At 34.1% G+C, this 19,421-nt stretch overlaps 1 protein-coding gene across 1 annotated transcript in view; it reads left to right on the top strand.

Moving 5' to 3' along the window:
• The window catches only part of LOC149812192 (uncharacterized), a 47,058-nt gene extending 27,715 nt beyond the window's left edge, over positions 1-19,343 (top strand). The window contains exons 3-4 of the mRNA XM_089992576.1: positions 17,529-17,656; positions 18,329-19,343. Coding sequence (XP_089848702.1) covers positions 17,529-17,656; positions 18,329-18,587 — 387 coding nt within the window. The 3' untranslated portion in view covers positions 18,588-19,343. The remainder of the gene's footprint in view (positions 1-17,528; positions 17,657-18,328) is intronic.
• Positions 19,344-19,421: the final 78 nt, after the last annotated feature.

Raw genomic sequence — 19,421 nt, 5'->3', positions numbered from 1 at the left:
ATTAATTTTGGTCTCAACCGAAGAGAAGAACCATGAGAGTATTTTGTAATTTTTCATTTCTCACTCTTCATGCTTCTTATTGTAATCTTCAAAAGCCTTTTCTCTTTCTTCTCCCTCAAGAACCTTGATCTCCCCTCTCTCAAGGGTAGTAATTTTTTGTTCGGGTTCGGGAATAGTTCCTTGAACATATCCCCAAAGACCCTTTCCTTTTATATGGGCCTCCATATTCCCGGCCCATACATGATAATTCGTTCCATTCAATTTGAAGCCAAGAGAGAAGTGAGAATCCTTTTCGCCCATTAGAGAGGATACAAAGAGAAATAAATGCGTACCACAATGCGAAATGAGTCCCTTCTTGATGTAGGAAGCTTCTAAAATATAGAATGAAGAGCCGAGTCTTCACTCCAACCACCACAACTTAATTGCACGCCTTACGAGGTACTCCAACGAAGAGAGAAAAAGGCACAATCTTCTTTTCCTTTAAGCCTAGCTTTGATACCATGTGAAAATATCTCAAAAATGAGATAAAGTGTGCGATAAGCACAACACCACAAATGTGCACAAATGCACAAAAACACTTAGAACAAATGTACACAAAGGTACAATAAAGAAACTCAAATGCACAAAGGCATACAAAATATAAAGAATTTTATTGAGAAAAATGAAGAACAAAAGCTCCAAGAAGTGCTCTTTACAAAGGGGGAACTCCCCTATTTATAAGAGGAAAAGGAGCCTTGGAGGGGCTCCACTAGCTATTGGAGCCCCTCCAACGGTTAGAATTCTAACCGTTGGAGAGGCTCAACAGCTAGTGTTGAGCCCTCCAAGTTGACTTTGAGTCAACAATCAAAAAGACAAAAAATGAAAAGAAAAAAAGAAAAAGAAGAAAAGTAAAAAATACAAAAAGAATTACAACATATTCATAATTATGAATATGCGCAAAAGAGAAATGACTAAAATACCCTTGCGGGTTTTACAAGAAAAAAGAAACATATATATTTACATATATATGTTAGAAAGTGAGTTGGAATACATTGGGTTCAATAATGAACCCATACATATGCACGTGAAGTGCAAATATACCCATTAAAGGGAAACAACACAAGCACATAATGTGCTAACCCATAAAACCCATAAAAAGGGAAAAATATGACATAAAGTCATAAGTTGCATATCATTGAAGAAACAATGGACAAGGGGTAAAAACCCCATTACAAATGGAGCATAAGCTCCCTCAAGTAGTAAGAAATACAAAGGGGGAGACCCCTATTTATAACACAAGAAAGGAGCCACCTAGGGGGCTCCCAAAGGAGTCGTTGGGAGCCCCCAACGGTCACATTTGTGACCGTTGGGGGCTCCCCAACGACTCTTTGGGGAGCCACCCAAGGTTGCGCAAACCACGAAAAAGGAAAAAATAAAAAATAAATTTAAAAGGAAAATTACAAACATATTCCCAATAGAATATGCGTAAAATAGTGAAATGTCTAAACTACCCCTATGCCTATAAATAGAAAAATATATATTTTATATATATAATTAGGATAATACATATGCATATATACCATATATGAATATGTATTATGCTTTATATATATATAATATATATATATATATATATTACAAATGTTGAATGATACATTTTAACACCCCCCCTCAAGCTTTGCGTGGGGGAACAAAAAGATTGAAGACGGCAAGAAGGAGAATCTCAAAGCTTCAAGAGCCTTCAGTACGAATGCCATTGTAAATGTCTTCCTCCAATGTCTTTATCGATGAGCACCTTCTATCCAAGGTACTTCTTTTCCTCTTATCTTCAGGATCCTGAGAAAAAACAACAAAAGAACAAGTAAACAATATCTTTGCACTTTACTCAAAAAAGAACATTCCTAACAAGGTGCAAAAATTTATGCATAATAAGATGGTTACCTTAGCATGAACCGAAGAAATTTAGAAAACCAAAAGTTTCTAAATCATACATCATGTTAAAACAAAATGAGCGGAAGCAAAAAATATGTAAAAGTAAATTGCAAGAATGCATAATGCATTCATAAGGTCCACCATTGGACAAATATAACCCCATAATGGGGAATAACAAAATGGTCCACTAAGGGACACCACAATAAGCCTACGAAGAGGCATGATATACATAAACATTATTGAATGAGGGCCCAAAAAAGCCATAAAGAGCATATGCATATACTTATCATGAAATGAATTAATACTCAAAGAACTCATTAATGATCATGCTTCAAACATGTAATGAAGTGCCAAACAAGAGAAACAAAGTCTCCAAGCATACTTTAGGCAAAATAAACCCAAGAGTTCACAAGGTTTTAAAATCATTTATGAAAGACATACTTAATACACATTTTGCATATAAGGGTGGCAAAAACAATAAGCACTTAATATATAGATTAAATGCTAAGAAATCAACTTGATATGCATATCAAAAATATGATTTGCTTGAAAAACACAAGTCATGAATGAAATTTTGCAAATTTCAACAATAGTTTATCCATTACAAACATCTTCCTCATTAGTCCTCCAAAACCCATAAATCAAGTGTATAAGCTACTAGATCAAGAATATAAAGCCATTAAAGGCCAAAGACACACACAAAGGTGTGTAAAAGAACCTCTTGTCTACATATAATAATACTTGAAATAAGTGCATCTACGACAAGAGCAAGAGAATACATGCCAACATGGACTAAAAAGTATCCCTTGTCTACGTAAAAAATACACTTAAAACCAAGTATGTTCAGCTACTAGAACAAGAGTAATAAGCCAACCATGGGCTAAAACATAATACATCTCTTGTCTACATATGATAGCACTTGAAATGAGTTAAATAAGCCAACCATGGGCATACATCTAAAGCGACTAGAACAAGGACACAAACGCCAACATAGGCTAAAAATCACACACCATGGTGTGAATCAACGTGCCTTGTCTACATATAAAAACACTCAAGACAAGTGTGTTCAGCTACTAGACCAAGAGAGCAAAAGCCAACAAAGGGCTAAAAACACACGAAGGTGTAATAAAATTCTTGTCTACATATGATGACACTTAGATAATGGGCATAAAAGAAAAAGACTTTTGAGGCAATAAACTTGTAATGAAAATAAACCTCGAATAAAACAATACTCCTTTTAAAATGAATTCTCATAACAATAACATGCATGTAAAAAATATCTTCAACAAGATACTATAATCGATAAAATAAAATTCTTGAGAACAAATGTGTGAACATACACACACCAAGAACACTTAAAATACTTGTGCAAAATCACAAGAACACATGTGCACAACGAGCACCACATACGGAATCACAAATGTGCAAATGCACTCATAAGATTCATAAACAAATAAAAGGTTGGGCTATAATCCCAAAACATCTTGATTTTAAAAGTACCTTAAAACATTTAAGGTTTCAAATACCATATGTCCATCACATTTACTTAGAAGCATCCATAATATCAATGGCACAAGAACAAACTAGTGACACACTCATATACCAAATCATTCTAGAGTCCCAAGGTGCCCATAACTCACCTCAACCCCCATCTATAATATGGTAGGTGGACAATCTAAAAAGACATAACAACGAGTGTCACATTCATAATTAGAGATCATATACCAAATCATTCTAGAGTCCCAAGGTGCCCATAACTCACCTCAACCACCATCTATAATATGGCAATTTGGACAATCTAAAATGATATAACACGAGGTGCCCATAACTCACCTCAACAAACATCTCTAATAAAACAATAATAAGGCCAAAACAATGATGCATTAAATAACATGTGATGGACAAACATAAATGCCACAAAAGGGCAATAAACACATAAGGAATCATTTTCAAAATAAATTTTTTTTTTTACAAAGAGGACCGATTAACAAATTGAATCAAAGGTCCAATATAATCCATCAAAACAATTTTGCATAACCACAAATTATGCTTAATCTTCAAAAGAAGTCTTGTACACCAAAAAGGCTTATTATGCAACAAACATAACATGAAATATTAAGCAACATCATGCGTACAAACCGATTTGGAACAAACAAGCCTTAATTATGAAAGATATAAGGTGCAATTAAGCGGTGAAGTTGGTGAAGTTCGAAAATAACAAACTTAGGCCAATATAGGCATTCATAAAGATGGTGAAGTTCAAAAAACTTATGAAATCTACTATTGCAACTTAAAAATGATACTCATAAACAATCATGAGATCTCCATAAAAGAGTATATACTCACAAGAAGATTATAAGGACCGAAAGGCTCCTTAAGGAGAGCTTAAACACAAATAAAACTCCCAACGAAGGGGAAAACTCCATTAAAGTGGAAGAAATCCCAACAAAATAGATTCATTAACAAAACCTTATGATAAAATAAGATTGTACTATGGCATAAATAAAAATTAAACATTTATTGAGGGAAAAATTAAAAAACTCTTAGTTTTATAAAAAAACATGACTTAATAGATTCTTACCTACTCCTAATGAAATAAGTACGCAATAAACATTAGGGAAGATCATAACTTTTATAATGAAATATGCTGAAAAGCAAGGAGTGCATTAAGCACTTACAACATTCACTAATGAACAAACAAAAGGGCAAACACCCAAACCCACAAGAGACAACACAACATAAAAATATAAATATCTCTTATTGAAAAGAGAGAGAGCTGTTGAAAACATCCTTAAGAGTGTAAAGATGAAAAGAAAATCACCATATTCCATAAGACCATTTTAAAATTTAATTCAACCGGTATTATATATAAAAAAAAAACTTTCTTAATTAAATGTTGCTCATATAAAACGGACACATTGGGTAAGAGAACATAATATGGAATTTTTCATATATGACAAACAATTTTCAAAAAAGCTACATTTCACAAACATTTTAATCTTAACATACCTTTCTTTAAAGACTAAACATTCATATAAAGGTATTCTCATAAACAAGGTTAGGTTTAAAAAGTAGATTCAAAGTTCCAATGGTCATAAATTTTTACCGACCGATTAAATCAAGTTTTGAGCAATCATATATCTAATTTTTCGCAAAACAAGTTATCATTTAAAATTTTTCAAAGAAAAACATACGAAAAAGATTCAAAGGAGTAGTAAGTAACTCAAATTTTTATAAAAGGACTTAATGACAAAGAGCACACATAAAAAAAACAAAGAACATATTAAATTCTTCATACAATACTTCAAAGAAATAGAATGCATACCGAATAACTATAAGAAAAACAATAGAGAGAAATGAATACTTCACCATTTTTCTTTAAAATTCTTGAACACCACGCTTCCCGATGCACCAAAGAGCAACTCGATCTCAACCTTGCTCTGATACCATGTTAGAAAGTGAGTTGGAATACATTGGGTTCAATAATGAACCCATACATATGCACGTGAAGTGCAAATATACCCATTAAAGGGAAACAACACAAGCACATAATGTGCTAACCCATAAAACCCATAAAAAGGGAAAAATATGACATAAAGTCATAAGTTGCATATCATTGAAGAAACAATGGACAAGGGGTAAAAACCCCATTACAAATGGAGCATAAGCTCCCTCAAGTAGTAAGAAATACAAAGGGGGAGACCCCTATTTATAACACAAGAAAGGAGCCACCTAGGGGGCTCCCAAAGGAGTCGTTGGGAGCCCCCAACGGTCACATTTGTGACCGTTGGGGGCTCCCCAACGACTCTTTGGGGAGCCACCCAAGGTTGCGCAAACCACGAAAAAGGAAAAAATAAAAAATAAATTTAAAAGGAAAATTACAAACATATTCCCAATAGAATATGCGTAAAATAGTGAAATGTCTTAACTACCCCTATGCCTATAAATAGAAAAAAATATATTTTATATATATAATTAGGATAATACATATGCATATATACCATATATGAATATGTATTATGCTTTATATATATAAAATATATATATATATATATATATATATATATTACAAATGTTGAATGATACATTTTAACAATATATATATATATATATATATATATATATATATATAAAGATAGATACATATACATATATACATGATGTATATATGTATATGTATCTCTCTTTATATATATATGTAAATATTTACATAAAGAGAGATACATTTTAACAGAATCCACATACCTAGAGGAGATGAGGAAGATGCAATGGCGGCACCCGAAGTGGAGGATGATTTGAGAAGTTGTTGAAGTGCCTCTGACATTTGATTAAGCATGTCTTTAATATCTCCTTCATTTTTGCTTGCTTATTCTTTCTTAGGTGTGATTTCTTCAACGAAAGCAATGTTACCTTTAAACTTATGACATACCAGTCTAATGTGTCCCGGTTCATTACAATGATGGCAAGTGACTCCCTTCTTATATCCATTATTATAGTTGGGCCCATTACCATAGTTATTTGATTTTACAAAATGGGGTGGCTTATAGGTTTTTACATTGGAACCCGGCCAAAACATCATCATTTTTATGGGTCATGCCAAGACGGGTTTCTTCTTGACATACCTCGACAAGAGCATCTTTACTAGGCATAGCTTTTGTCTTATGAAGGAAAGAAGCCCTCACTTGTTCAAATTCCGGTCTTAGACCATGAAGGAATTGAAAAAAGTGTTCATTCTCAATTTGCTCTCTTCTCATTTCAATATCTTCGGGAGCCACCCATTTAAGCTGAACAAGAGCTAATTCATCCCAAAGAGGGGACAAAATGCTAAAGTAATCCCGGAGACACATGTTCCCTTGCTTAGTGAATCTAATTTTATCTTGACAAAAATATTGTCTAGCAAAGTCCTTTTGGGTATACATACCCTTAAGAAAGAACCAAACTTCACTGGCTCTTCTAAATTTAGCAATGTTGACATATATTTTTATGTCAACATTGTTCATAAACTATGCCAAAATTTTGGCATGGTTAATTTCTCAATCCTCTACCTTTATTTGATGATCATTGATGACTTTAAGATGACTTCAACTTTGGTGATCTTCAACGATGGTTCAAGAGAGGTTCCTATCACAAAACCCCAAAGTTTATTCTCTCTAAGATGATTTTTCATAGCCGATGCTCACATCAAGTAGTTGGATCCATTAAGTTTAAAGGAGAGCTCCACTCTTGATTCATGCTCCGTGATGATAAAAAAAAGATTAAGACAAAGAAAGTGATATCACCTTTGTCACGATCTTCAAACACAACAAGAAATGCTTTCAAGATCAAGAAAACCTAAATGGCTCTGATACCATATAATGAAGTAAGCAGAATTATACATAACAAAGTATAGAACACTTACAAGTCCAATAATGGACAATTACAAAGAGAATAGACAAGCACTCTAGTGCACACACAAATCCACTAAGGGACAATGCCAAAAGGATAACAAAAATATGTATTATTGAAAAATGTGAGAAAAGGAATGCTCTATAAGTAGGGGATGCACCCCTATTTATATACACAAAAAGAGAGGGGAGCCATTGAGAGCTCCCCCTTTCATAGAGACGTTGGGGAGCTCCCAACGGTCATAATTATGACCGTTGGGGCCCCAACGACTTTATGAAAAGGGAAGGCCCCAATGTGCAAAAAGGAAAAAAATAAGAAAAGAAAAAATAGTTGTTTTTAAGAAACAACTATTTAATACATGTAAAAAGACAAAAATAACCTTATCAGGCAATACATAATAAAATAGATTTATATATATATATAAATACGTATATATATACTCATGTATATATATACATATATATATTTTTAGCAGTCACATCATAGTCGTGATGCTCCTTGAATCTGATTGCTATGTCAACCAAAAATCTTCTCAGCTAGACCACTTCCATGGTGGTTGTAGCCATGGTTCAGTATTCGACTTCGGCGGAAGAAAAAGAAACTTTCTGCTGCTTCTGTCACTGTTAGGAAATGAATCACCTAAAAATACACAAAAACCAGTGGTTGAGTGTCGGTTATTAAGGTATTCTCCTCAGTTAGCATCAGTATAAACAAGTAAATCTAAGGAGGAAGAAACAGATAACAAAGTCCTAAAAAAATAGAGGTTTTGATATGTATATTTAATAATACGCAAAACTGCTCCCATATGAACAGTGGTGGAAGCATGTTGAAACTGGCTTGATGTGTGAACTTTTGCGTAATGTTAGGTCTCGTAATTGAGAGATATGATAGTGTGCCCCGATAAGTTGTATGTAAGATGTTAGGTTTTCGAGTAGTTTCCCTTCATAAATCTTCATTTTGACATTAACAACTTTAGAAGTGTCGACCTTCTTGTCATCTGAGATCTCTGACTTGACAACAATATCTAAAGCAAATTTAGATTGAGTCAACAAATATCCTCTAAAAGAATAAAGAACTTCTATACCAAGAAAAAATTTCAGAAATCTCAAATCAGTCATTTCAAAATGAGTCTTAAGAAGCCTATTAATATGTTCAACTCCCTGTTTATCACTTTCAGTATTGATTATGTCATTCATGTAGAGGAGAAGAATAATGATACGTGCATTAAAAGTCTTAACAAACAAACTTGTATCAGTTAGAGAATATTGAAAACCAACATCAAGTATAACTTGACTAAACCTGTCATACCTAGCCTTAGCCTGTAGGGCTTGTTTAAGACAAAAACTCTATATAGTATAAACCTCCTTCTCTATGGCCTTCCTCAATCAACTTTCTTAATTGGCGATCCTGCACCCAACAACCAATAGAAGAAAACAATATGTTATACCCATAGTTAGATAATTGAAAACAAACCAAAAATTTAAGTTTAGCTTAAGAATATATCTAATTTTTGTTAAAGAAAATATTTTTGAAACATTTTCAAAATTTTTTATTCCCTTAATCTCAAGGGATGACCCATCATCATTAAAAACATTTGACCCGCTTGAGTTACGATATTCGAATAAAATATCACTATTTGGTATCATATAGAAAGAGGCACATGAGTCAAGAAGCCAAAGAGACTTACTGGGGTCAGAGATGCCAACTAAAGAGACTGCGGCTCCAGTTGATGGATCTTCTTTGAGTAAAGGTTGAAGGGCTTTTACAAGTTGACTTAAGGACGTGCTCCTGATGTTTGATTCTTATAAAGCTTTGAACTCGTCTTTTGTGTAACCGAAGCTACCTTCTTCTCATAGGGTCTTTTGAATTTAGGACAATATGTCTTGACATGTTCTGGTTCACGACAATAGTAACAAATAATTTTTTTCTTCTCAAATACATTGCCTTGTCTTCTATTCTACTTGTTCGTTCTTTCATAATATGGTGGTTTGTAAGTATGAACATAGTTTCTTGGCCTAAACACAGCTAGGACTGAGTCATCATCATCTTTAGATGTCTTTTTTTTAGTCTATTTTCCTCCATACTTAGTTCTTCAATAGTATCTTCAATAGAGGGGACTTTTCATTTACAAAGAATAGCTGATTTAGTTGACTCAAACTCTGGCCTTAAACCATTGATGAATTGATAGAAATGTTCCACATCAATTTGTCTTTGGTCTATTTCTATATCTTCGGGACAATGCCATTGTGGCTCAAGAAGAACCAACTCATTCCAAAGATCGGACAACTCACTAGAGTATTCTTAGTACTTTTTCCTCCTTGAGTTATAATGCACACTTTGTCTTGCAAATTGCAAACGTAAGCAATATCTTTAAGAGAGTACATTCTCTTAAGAGAGTCCCATGCTTTATTTACATGTTCAAATTTAGCAAGACTCAAGCATTTCTTGATATCAACACTGCTAATGAGCCAAAACATAATCTTGACATGCTCCATTCTCCACTCTTTTCATTTTTTCTTGTAGGAGGCCATAACCTTGGTCTTTGTCGCCTCCATAAAAAGTATTTTTTCTCCTTCTATCTTAGTAAAAATTAGTTTGAGTTTCAAATCCGACCCATCTACTAATCCCCACGACCCTTTTCCCCATATGAAGTGCTTCATGATAGAAGCCCATGTTACAAAGTTTGTGTCATTGAGCTTGATGGGTTTTAGGGTGATATTGTCATCCATATTTACAAGGGCTAAGAAGAGAATAGAATAATGAGAGGAAAAATAAAGAAAGAGGAAATAAGAAAGAATTACGAGCACTCCACCACAAAGAGAGCACCTCCAATGAAAAACACGAACACACGATCCCTCTACCACCAAGGGAGTGTCTTCAATGAAAAACACGAGCACATGAACACTCTACTACCAAGAGGACACAACAATCTCACAATCACTTAAGTGAATTTTGCAAAAGAGATTTTATTTCTTCAAAATCTTGAGTGGCATGCTTCCCAATGCACCGAAAAATCAGCTTGATCTTGAAGCTCTGATACCATTAAAGAAAACAAGATCCTCTAAAGATGTTCACCAAGCACAACAATGTGGACACTTAAAAGAGTTTCACCAAAGCACCAAGAGAACACACAAGCCACAAGATGAGGTCATAGATAAACACCCACTAAAGGGGCAAACAAAAGAGATAAAAATAATATTTTATTGATCAATGCTCATGCAAAAAGCATACATAAGAGAGGGGGTTTCACCCCTATTTATATACAAGACAAGGGCTTACAAGAGAGAGATACCATAGAGTTGTTGGGGGTCCAATATGGTTGACTAGTCAACCTTTTGTTGACTAGTCAAAAGCCAACAAGAAAATTAAAAAGCAACCTAACTAAACTAACCTATATATATATATATATATATATATATATATATATATATATATATATATATATATATATATATATATATATTAGCAGTGTGCCTTTTCTGGCATGAATTCGGGTTTGATGAGATGCACCATGAAAAAAATGAGGTGGATTCCATAATAACCTAGGCAGTCTTTTATAGAATGCAAGTCCAACTTGAAAAAGCATTAAAGTGTAGCAACTTTTGTTAGCTTGCACTATGCTTGCAAGGTACGAGTGCATGAATGAGCTAATACACATTAAGAATGTGATAGAAAATTTAAGTAAAGCTAATACAAGTGCAATATTATTTTATTGTTTGAAATGGCATGATTATTGATAAATGATAAACAAAAAGTGCTTTTGAATTAGCGACGCTTTTGAAGTGCCGCTAGCGCTACACAAAGGATGCATCCGGCATTTTTGCAAATGATTTTAGCGGCGCTATGGGGCACCTCTAAATGGGGGTTTTGCATGGTTTTGTCCATTTTCAGCATTTTTTGCAGGAAAAAACGATGAGCATCCATCACACACGCAATGGACACTCAACAACATCCTGTTTTCAGTTGTGCACCCATGGATTGCACTGCTACACATCTCTCTCTCTCTCTCTATATATATATATATATATAATGTTAGAAAACAAAGGGTTCGATAATGAACCCATAAATGCACAACCCATTAAGGAGCAACCAAAAACACATAAAGTGCTAAACCCACAAAGGGGTTAAGCCAAAAGGTTAAAAGAATATCTCTTTATTATGAATAATAGGGTATAAACATTTTTACAATGGAGCTAAAGCTCCCTCAAGAATAATCAAAATACAAGGGGGACACCCCTATTTATAACACCTTAGAGGAGCCACATAGGGGGCTCCCAAAGGAGTCGTTGGGAGCCCCCAACGGTCACATTTGTGACCGTTGGGGGCTCCTCAACGACTCTTTTGGGGAGCCTCCCTAGGTGGCACAAACCACAAAAAAAGGAAAATTACAATCATATTTCAAATGGAATATGCGTAAAAATAAGTGAAATGACTAAACTACCCCTACGGCTAAGAATAGAGAAATATATTTTTTATATATATAATTAGGAAGATACATATACATATATAATATATATGTATATGTATCATCCTTTATATATATAAAATATATATATGATTACAATGATTGAAGAATACATTTTAACACCCCCCTCAAACTTTGCGTGGGAGAACGAAAAGATTGAAGAATACAAGAGGAAGAATCTCAAGGCTCCAAGAGTCTTCAGTAAGGATGCCATTGAAATTTGCAAATGCCTTCCTCCAATTGTCTTTAATGGTGAACACCTTTCATGATCTATCCAAGGTACTTCTTTTCATTTTATCTTCAAGATCCTGTGGAACAAACCAAGAAAAAGTTCAAGTAAAAGATATCTTTGCACTTTAATCAAGTGGAATATTCCAAACAAGATGAATCACTCAAAACCATATCAGATGATTTATCCAAGAAACAATGGTGCAAAAAGGTATAAAAGCATAATTATTTTATTTAAAGCACATGATTCGTCAGGACAAGATAATTACTTATGCATGCAAAATGATTTTAGAAGACCAATTTTCAAAATCATATATTTAAAAAATAATGAGAAATTTTTAAAGTGTATGCGGAAATGTATAATAAGAATGCTTAATGCATTCACACGATTCAATAATGAACAAACAAGAAACCACAATGAGAAACATTGAGATAGTTCATGAAGGGACAATATAAAGAGCCTTCAAAGAGCCAACACATAAGAAAATATATGAATCTTAATCAAGTGAGAGCTTAAAAAGTCATTATGAGCATATGCATATTGAATCAACACTTAAAAGAGTCATTAATAAACATGTTCCAATTATACTTTAATCAAATAATATTACTTGAGCTTACAAGATAGGAAAACAAGTGTTTATTAATTTGAGCAATTCTCTTGAAGGCGATTTCACAAAGGAAATGCTCAAGAGCATATGATAAAACAGAGTGTATAAAACACAAGAGTTCAAAAGTTTTAAGTCCACTTATGAGACAAAACAATCAAAATATATTCTTTGATTTGAACCAGAGTTACCAGTCGAGGAAGCGGGAGCGGGAAGCGATACGGGAAGCGGGAGCGGGAGCGGGAAGCGAGGCACTTTCAAAAATTTAGGAAGCGTGAGACCACTTAGAAGAAAATTCTGAACCGTCTAGGAAGCGACCTAGGAAGCGAACCGGAAGCGACCTAAGAAGCGAACCGGAAGCGAGGGAGAAGCGAAAAAATGAAAAAATGGGGAAGCGAGGGGAAAGTGAGGGGGAAGCGTGGGGGAAGCGCTTCCCATAAAAGGGAAGTGCGCTTCCCAAAAAAAAGGGACGCTTCCCCTCACGCTTCGGAAGCGCGACGTTTCGCGCTTCCGAAGCGTGCTTCCCCTTTTGCCTAGGCGCTTCCGGTAACTCTGATTTGAACAACATGTGCACATAGCAATTGTGCTATAAAATGAACATGAGTTAGAAAATCTCATATTAAAACAAAATTTCAAATTCTCATAAATATGAAATTTTGTAAATCTCAACAATAGTTTATCCACTATAAGCAATCACCTTATTAGACCTCTAAAAAACCCACAAATCAAGTGTATAAGCTACTAGAACAAGAACATAAACATAATGCCACTAAAGGCCAAAGACACACATAAAGGTGTGTATAAACACATCTTGTTTACATGTAATAATACTTGAAATGAGTGTATCAACAACTAGAATAAGAGAATAAATGCCAAAATGGACTAAAAACATCTCTTGTCTACATAAAATGACACTCAAAATCAAGTATGTTTAGCTACTAGAACAAGAGTGTCAAGCCAACCATGGGCTAAAACACACACGAAGGTGTGACAATACATCTCTTGTCTACATAAAATGACACTTGAAATGAGTGAAAGAAGCCAACCATGGGCACACATCTTAGCGACTAGAACAATGACACAAATGCCAACATGGACTAAAAACATACACAATGGTGTGAATCAAAGTGCATTGTCTACATATAATGACACTCAAGACAAGTGTGTTCAGCTATTAGACCAAGAGAACAAAGCCAACAAAGGGCTAATAACATACACAAAGGTGTGAACAATATGTCTTATCTACATATGATGACACTTAGATAAGAGGTATAAAAAGGAGAAAAAAAAACACTTAAGGTAAGAAAGCTTGTAATGAAAATACAATTAAAGAACATCAATTTCTTAATATACCTTGAAACACTAAGGTTTCAAACTTTAGACATCCATCACAAGTACACATAATTAAAAGCATCAATAAAATCAATGGCCAAAAAATAAATGACACACTCATAATTAGAGATTCTCAAAACAAGTTATTTTAGAGTCAAACTACAAGTTGACAATCTAAAATGACATAACACGAGGTGCTCATAACTCACCTCGACAAACATCTCTAATATAACAATAACAAGGCAAAAAAGGATTGATGCATCATATAACAACTTGCGATGGACAAAATAAGTGTCATAAAAGGCAAAAATACTCTTTCAAAAACACAATGACATATAAAGAAATCATCTTGGGATAATCAAGAAAAGAAAAACCAAGCTTTTTAACAAAGGAATCACAATAACCATAACGGTTCACAAAGAGAGCTTTAACACAATACTCAAAGAAAGGGTATTAAAAAATACTTGAAAATTTTATAAAATTGGGATTAAATCCCACACAACAAGTTTTAATGTTCTTTGATTGTGATGAGATATGCGGAAACATACAAAGTGCTATAAGCACTCACGATGTCTTATAATGATCAAACAAAAGAGTCAATATCCAAGTCCATTAAGGGACAATGCACTCACAAGCCTTGAGAAAGGCACTAAAATATAAAAGACTATATATAAAAGACTATAAAACACTTTCACAAAAAAAAGTGCATAAAAGCTTCACAATGCAAAAATGTCTACGAAGAGACAATACACATACAAGCACAAAAGCTTTACAAAAGATGTGCACGAAGGCACTCACACAACACTTGAACAAATACGCACAAAGGCGTAAAAAAGCAAACATGCACTAAGGCATGTATTTCATAGAAAAGAAGGAATGCTTGAGACTCTCAAGCCTTAATTATGCAATTATATGCTTAACAAGTGCAATTTAAGACAAAGGAAACCATATTACGACCAACGTAAGCATCCTTTAAAAGAAGAGATACAATCAAGAGGTTTTGAAACTTTATGTGAAAAATACAAACAAACAAGTTTATAAAGTTGCATCATTAGAAGAAAATCCAAACTAATGAAATCTTTTATACCAAAAGATGCAATAGACACACTATGCATATTAAGATTCTATATAGTGTGGGAAGTTCTTTTAAAAGATCTTTCTTAATGAACACAATGGTTCATACAACATATTTATCACAAAAAAATTTCAAATTTTTTTAAATAAACCAAAAACATTGAAAGACCTTTACAATCCTTCTTTTCACAAGAATCGTGGAATTCTTACAAATAGTTATCATTAACAAGAACCACTTGGAATTCATAAAAAAGTGAACAACAAAGATTTAGTTGTGAGAAATTCTCATACAAGAATTATATCAATTTTTCACAAAAAATGCACTAAAACCCATAAACAAGAGAGGACCTCAAAACAAATTAGGTTTCATATGAGAGTCAAGAGCTTTAAGCAAAGATCATTAATTTAGCAAGAAAACATATATAATTTTAGAAGTTAACTTATAGGTCAATCATGAAACAATTATGTAAAAAATCATCAATCTCACATAATTGAAGACAATTCTGAAAAACATAAATTACTATTATATGTGATGGGTAATCGATGAATGTGTAGAGAAGTATGTGAATTATCACAATCCTTCATATACTAAAAATTTCAATCTCATCCAAACTTTCTTTAAGAACTTATTACTTATACAAAAGATTTTTATCACAACCATGTATGTTCATTTATGTAAAAATCTCTAAAAAATATTCGTGTATAAACACAATGCTAAGAAGTGTGCACAAGGGCACCGGGAGAACTCTCACAAGTGCACAAAGGCACGGATACACATGCACAAAGACATGGAAAATATGAACTTCAAGCTTTTAATACTTGAAGTCAACATAATAGAAAACTCCTAAAGCCATACGAGTTCAAGTAGGATCGACATCAAATTTAAAAATATGATATACGACCCATTTTTGAGCAATCATATATTTGGAAAACAAACAAGTTTACCAAATTTAAAAAGGAGATATTTTAAAACATGCGAACAAGTGAAATGCGATATGTGAAAAGAAATGCTTCAAGTATCATTAACACTAAATGTGCAAAATATATGCAAGAAAAATAGTTTCATAATGCATAATACTTTAAGAAAAGGGATATATACCGTATAACTTCAAAAAAGAGAAGAACAATGAATACTTCACCATTTCTTGAGCGACACACTTTCCGATGTACCAAAAGACAATCCGATCGTGACCTTGCTCTGATACCATGTTAGAAAACAAAGGGTTCGATAATGAACCCATAAATGCACACTTAAGGTGCAAATACACAAACCCATTAAGGGGCAACCAAAAGCACATAAAGTGCTAAACCCACAAAGGGCTCCGTTGGGGGCTCCCCAACGACTCTTTTGGGGAGCCTCCCTAGGCGGCGCAAACCACAAAAAAAAAATAAAAGTAAAATTACAATCATATTCTAAATGAAATATGCATAAAAATAAGTGAAATGACTAAACTACCCCTACAACTAAGAATAGAGAAATATTATATATATATAATTAGGAAGATACATATACATATATACCATATATGTACATGTATCATCCTTTATATATATAAAATATATATATGATTACAATGATTGAAGAATACATTTTAACAATATATACTGTCTAAAACATTGTTAGTGGCTTCTTCAAAGAAACAACTTTGGGATAGAAAAGGTTGTGAAGAATCATTTGTTGGATGCTGCCCATCAGGAAGCGGGTTATGTGCGAGACAGACGTATCCATATATACATAAATACATGTGTGCGCATGTGTTTCCTGAAAGACAGGTTACATTACATTGATTTCGAAGATCGAGGGTGTTGTAGTAGAAAAATTGCAAGTTACTTTTTATTTTTGTATTTTGGAAATGCAGAAAATCTTTAATATGACTCATGCTTTTCTTAAATTTACAAAAACTTCCTGGATGGTGAACATATAGGCAAGGTATCAAAATAACACCTCAAAAATTGTTAAGGGATCTCTTCTAGCTTTGATCTTAATAATTTTCAGTTTTCAGAGTTCTATATTTTCTTACTAATATTAGATTTTTTTGTTATTTTTGCTCTTAATATTATTGCAAAAATGGGAATTGTCTTATATAGAATTAATTTACAATCTTTTAGATATGGTTTTCATAAATTGTTTCTCAAAGAAAAGACCTTTTTATGTTCTCCTGGGGCATCAACTTGTCAATAAATTCCCAGTCCATTGACAGTTAATTGTAGGTCCAAACAAAATCTGCTTATTGAACCTACAGGCAGGAAAAGATTGGACACCATGGCCTGCGGATGTGATCCATGACCAGACCTACTGTGCAGTGTGTCTTTAGTTTTCCAACCCTCCTTCCTTGCTTCTCCTGTCATGGTGTTCGTGGTTGAATGGATCATATCACAATTGACTATTGATTTGTGTGAAAAGCTTTATATGACAATCTTTATGTTCATTGATGCCCCAAAGTTATCTAAAGAGATACACAGAATGTGTCACTGCTTATTTCCATTAATTTTGAATCCATAACTTCTAGTTTGCTCATGGTTTGCAGGGAACAACTCTTTATGTTACTCTTGAACCTTGTCCGATGTGTGCGGGTGCTATCCTTCAAGCCAGAATTGATATCTTGGTATGGGGGGCTCCCAATAAGCTCCTTGGAGCTGATGGCAGCTGGGTCCGGTATGCATTTACATGGCAGCCTTAAGTTGATTGTTGGCATGCTTTGTTTCCTTTTTCCTAGCTGATTTTAAGTTGACTGCAAAAGGTTTTGCAGATAACTTATATATTTTATAAAATACTGTTTTCCTATTGGATGGCAGATTGTCCCCGATAGTGGCAACTGCTAAGTCACATTACCATCTACACATCGATTAGTAGGTGATGAATCTGCTAAGGTCATATACATGCTAGTCTCTAATAGCAATAATGCTGTTAATATGATAACACCAAGAAAAGATGTGTTTGCACATCTACATCAATTTGTTATATCCGTGGATGTTCTGCTTTATTCTCAAGTTCCTGTATTCTTTGATGAACTCTGATTCTGAAACCATCAACTGATGTTAATCACAAAAAATATTTGATGGTGGAACATAGAATAGCATGCCATTCTGCTTTCTTTCTAGAGTTCATAATTGAAGTCTTTCTGAAACCTGGTACTTTCATTCCTTACAACTTGAGTAGGTTGACTGAAAAATGATGATAGAAGTAAAAAATAAATCCAATTAATCCAATGTTATTAGGCAAATAAACCAGTTGGCTGTTTTATCCACTTCTGGCTGCATAAGGGTCCTACCACGACCAGGTTATGACGTGTTCCGTCACAGTTTTGTCCTTATTGTTCCTTTGCAGGCTTTTTCCCGGTGAAGGACAACAAAGCTCGGATCAATCTAGCGCTACTTCTGGCCCAGTACACCCTTTCCACCCAAATATGAAGATTAGGCGTGGCATCCTTGCAACTGAGTGCTCTGATGTAATGCAACAATTCTTTCATCTCAGGAGGAAAAAGACCAAAACGCCAGAAACACCTTCATCCTTGCCAGTTGCAAGTGCTCCTGCAAATTTTTTCTCTAAGATGCATAATCTTTTGAGTGTGATGTTCTGTTTGTAGCTGTTTCTGTTTGTGCTTATTGAAGAAGTTTAGCACTATGCCACTTGAGTAATGGGGGACTTCCAGTAGTCTGCTAAGCCAGGATTTTGAATGAAAAGAAAACAATGAACACTTCATCATTGCATCGGATGCTGTAACAAAAAAGTTCAAACATAGAGGGGTAAATGCTGGTCAAAAGGCATCAGGTTGATAGGCACTTGTTGTGACCATCTTGACTTCATGAGATTTTTGCACTTGAGAGCATCACAATTACAGTATGATTTTTGGGATTGGTGGTTCTGGCTTTGTTGAATATCATCTTGAACTCCTGGAGATGCTTCAGTATTTTTCCAAAAGTTTAGAGTACTTGGATGGTTCTCCTTTCCCATGTTTTCTTGTGCTTCAGTGAAACAGAAGAAGTGATCCTGGCTGTGGTCACAGAAAATTGTCCGGTGATATGCCTCCGGTGCTTTTAAAGATATCCATCCTTCTTTATGGCAGATAAGTGTTTGATGCTTTCAAGAAATCTATTTAGAGTGCTAACCAAGAGTATAAATCATGCTTTACTAGTTTTTTTGGTATGTTATTCTGTTGTCATTATACACTCGTGCTCTCATTAACATTGTAAAGTTTTTTAAAGTGTGCATGCATCAAGGTGCAGCTGACAGACTTGAGCAAGTGTAGGTATGTATGCCACCTTGCCCATTTCTTGGGTAACTTAAATTGAAGGTTTTTCTTGGCGAGAGAAAATGTCACGATCAATGAAGATTTTTTTTATTGAAAAACTATTGGAAAAAGTTGCGACAATTAAATACTGTAAGTTCTAATATTGTGAGGAAATTGTAATATCATGGT

This window comes from Nuphar pumila, chromosome 17 (assembly GCF_984573655.1).
Source record: "Nuphar pumila chromosome 17, dmNupPumi1.hap1.1, whole genome shotgun sequence".
NCBI lineage: Eukaryota > Viridiplantae > Streptophyta > Magnoliopsida > Nymphaeales > Nymphaeaceae > Nuphar > Nuphar pumila.
Note: the sequence above shows the minus strand (reverse complement) of the source record. Positions and strands in the feature narration are given on the sequence as shown.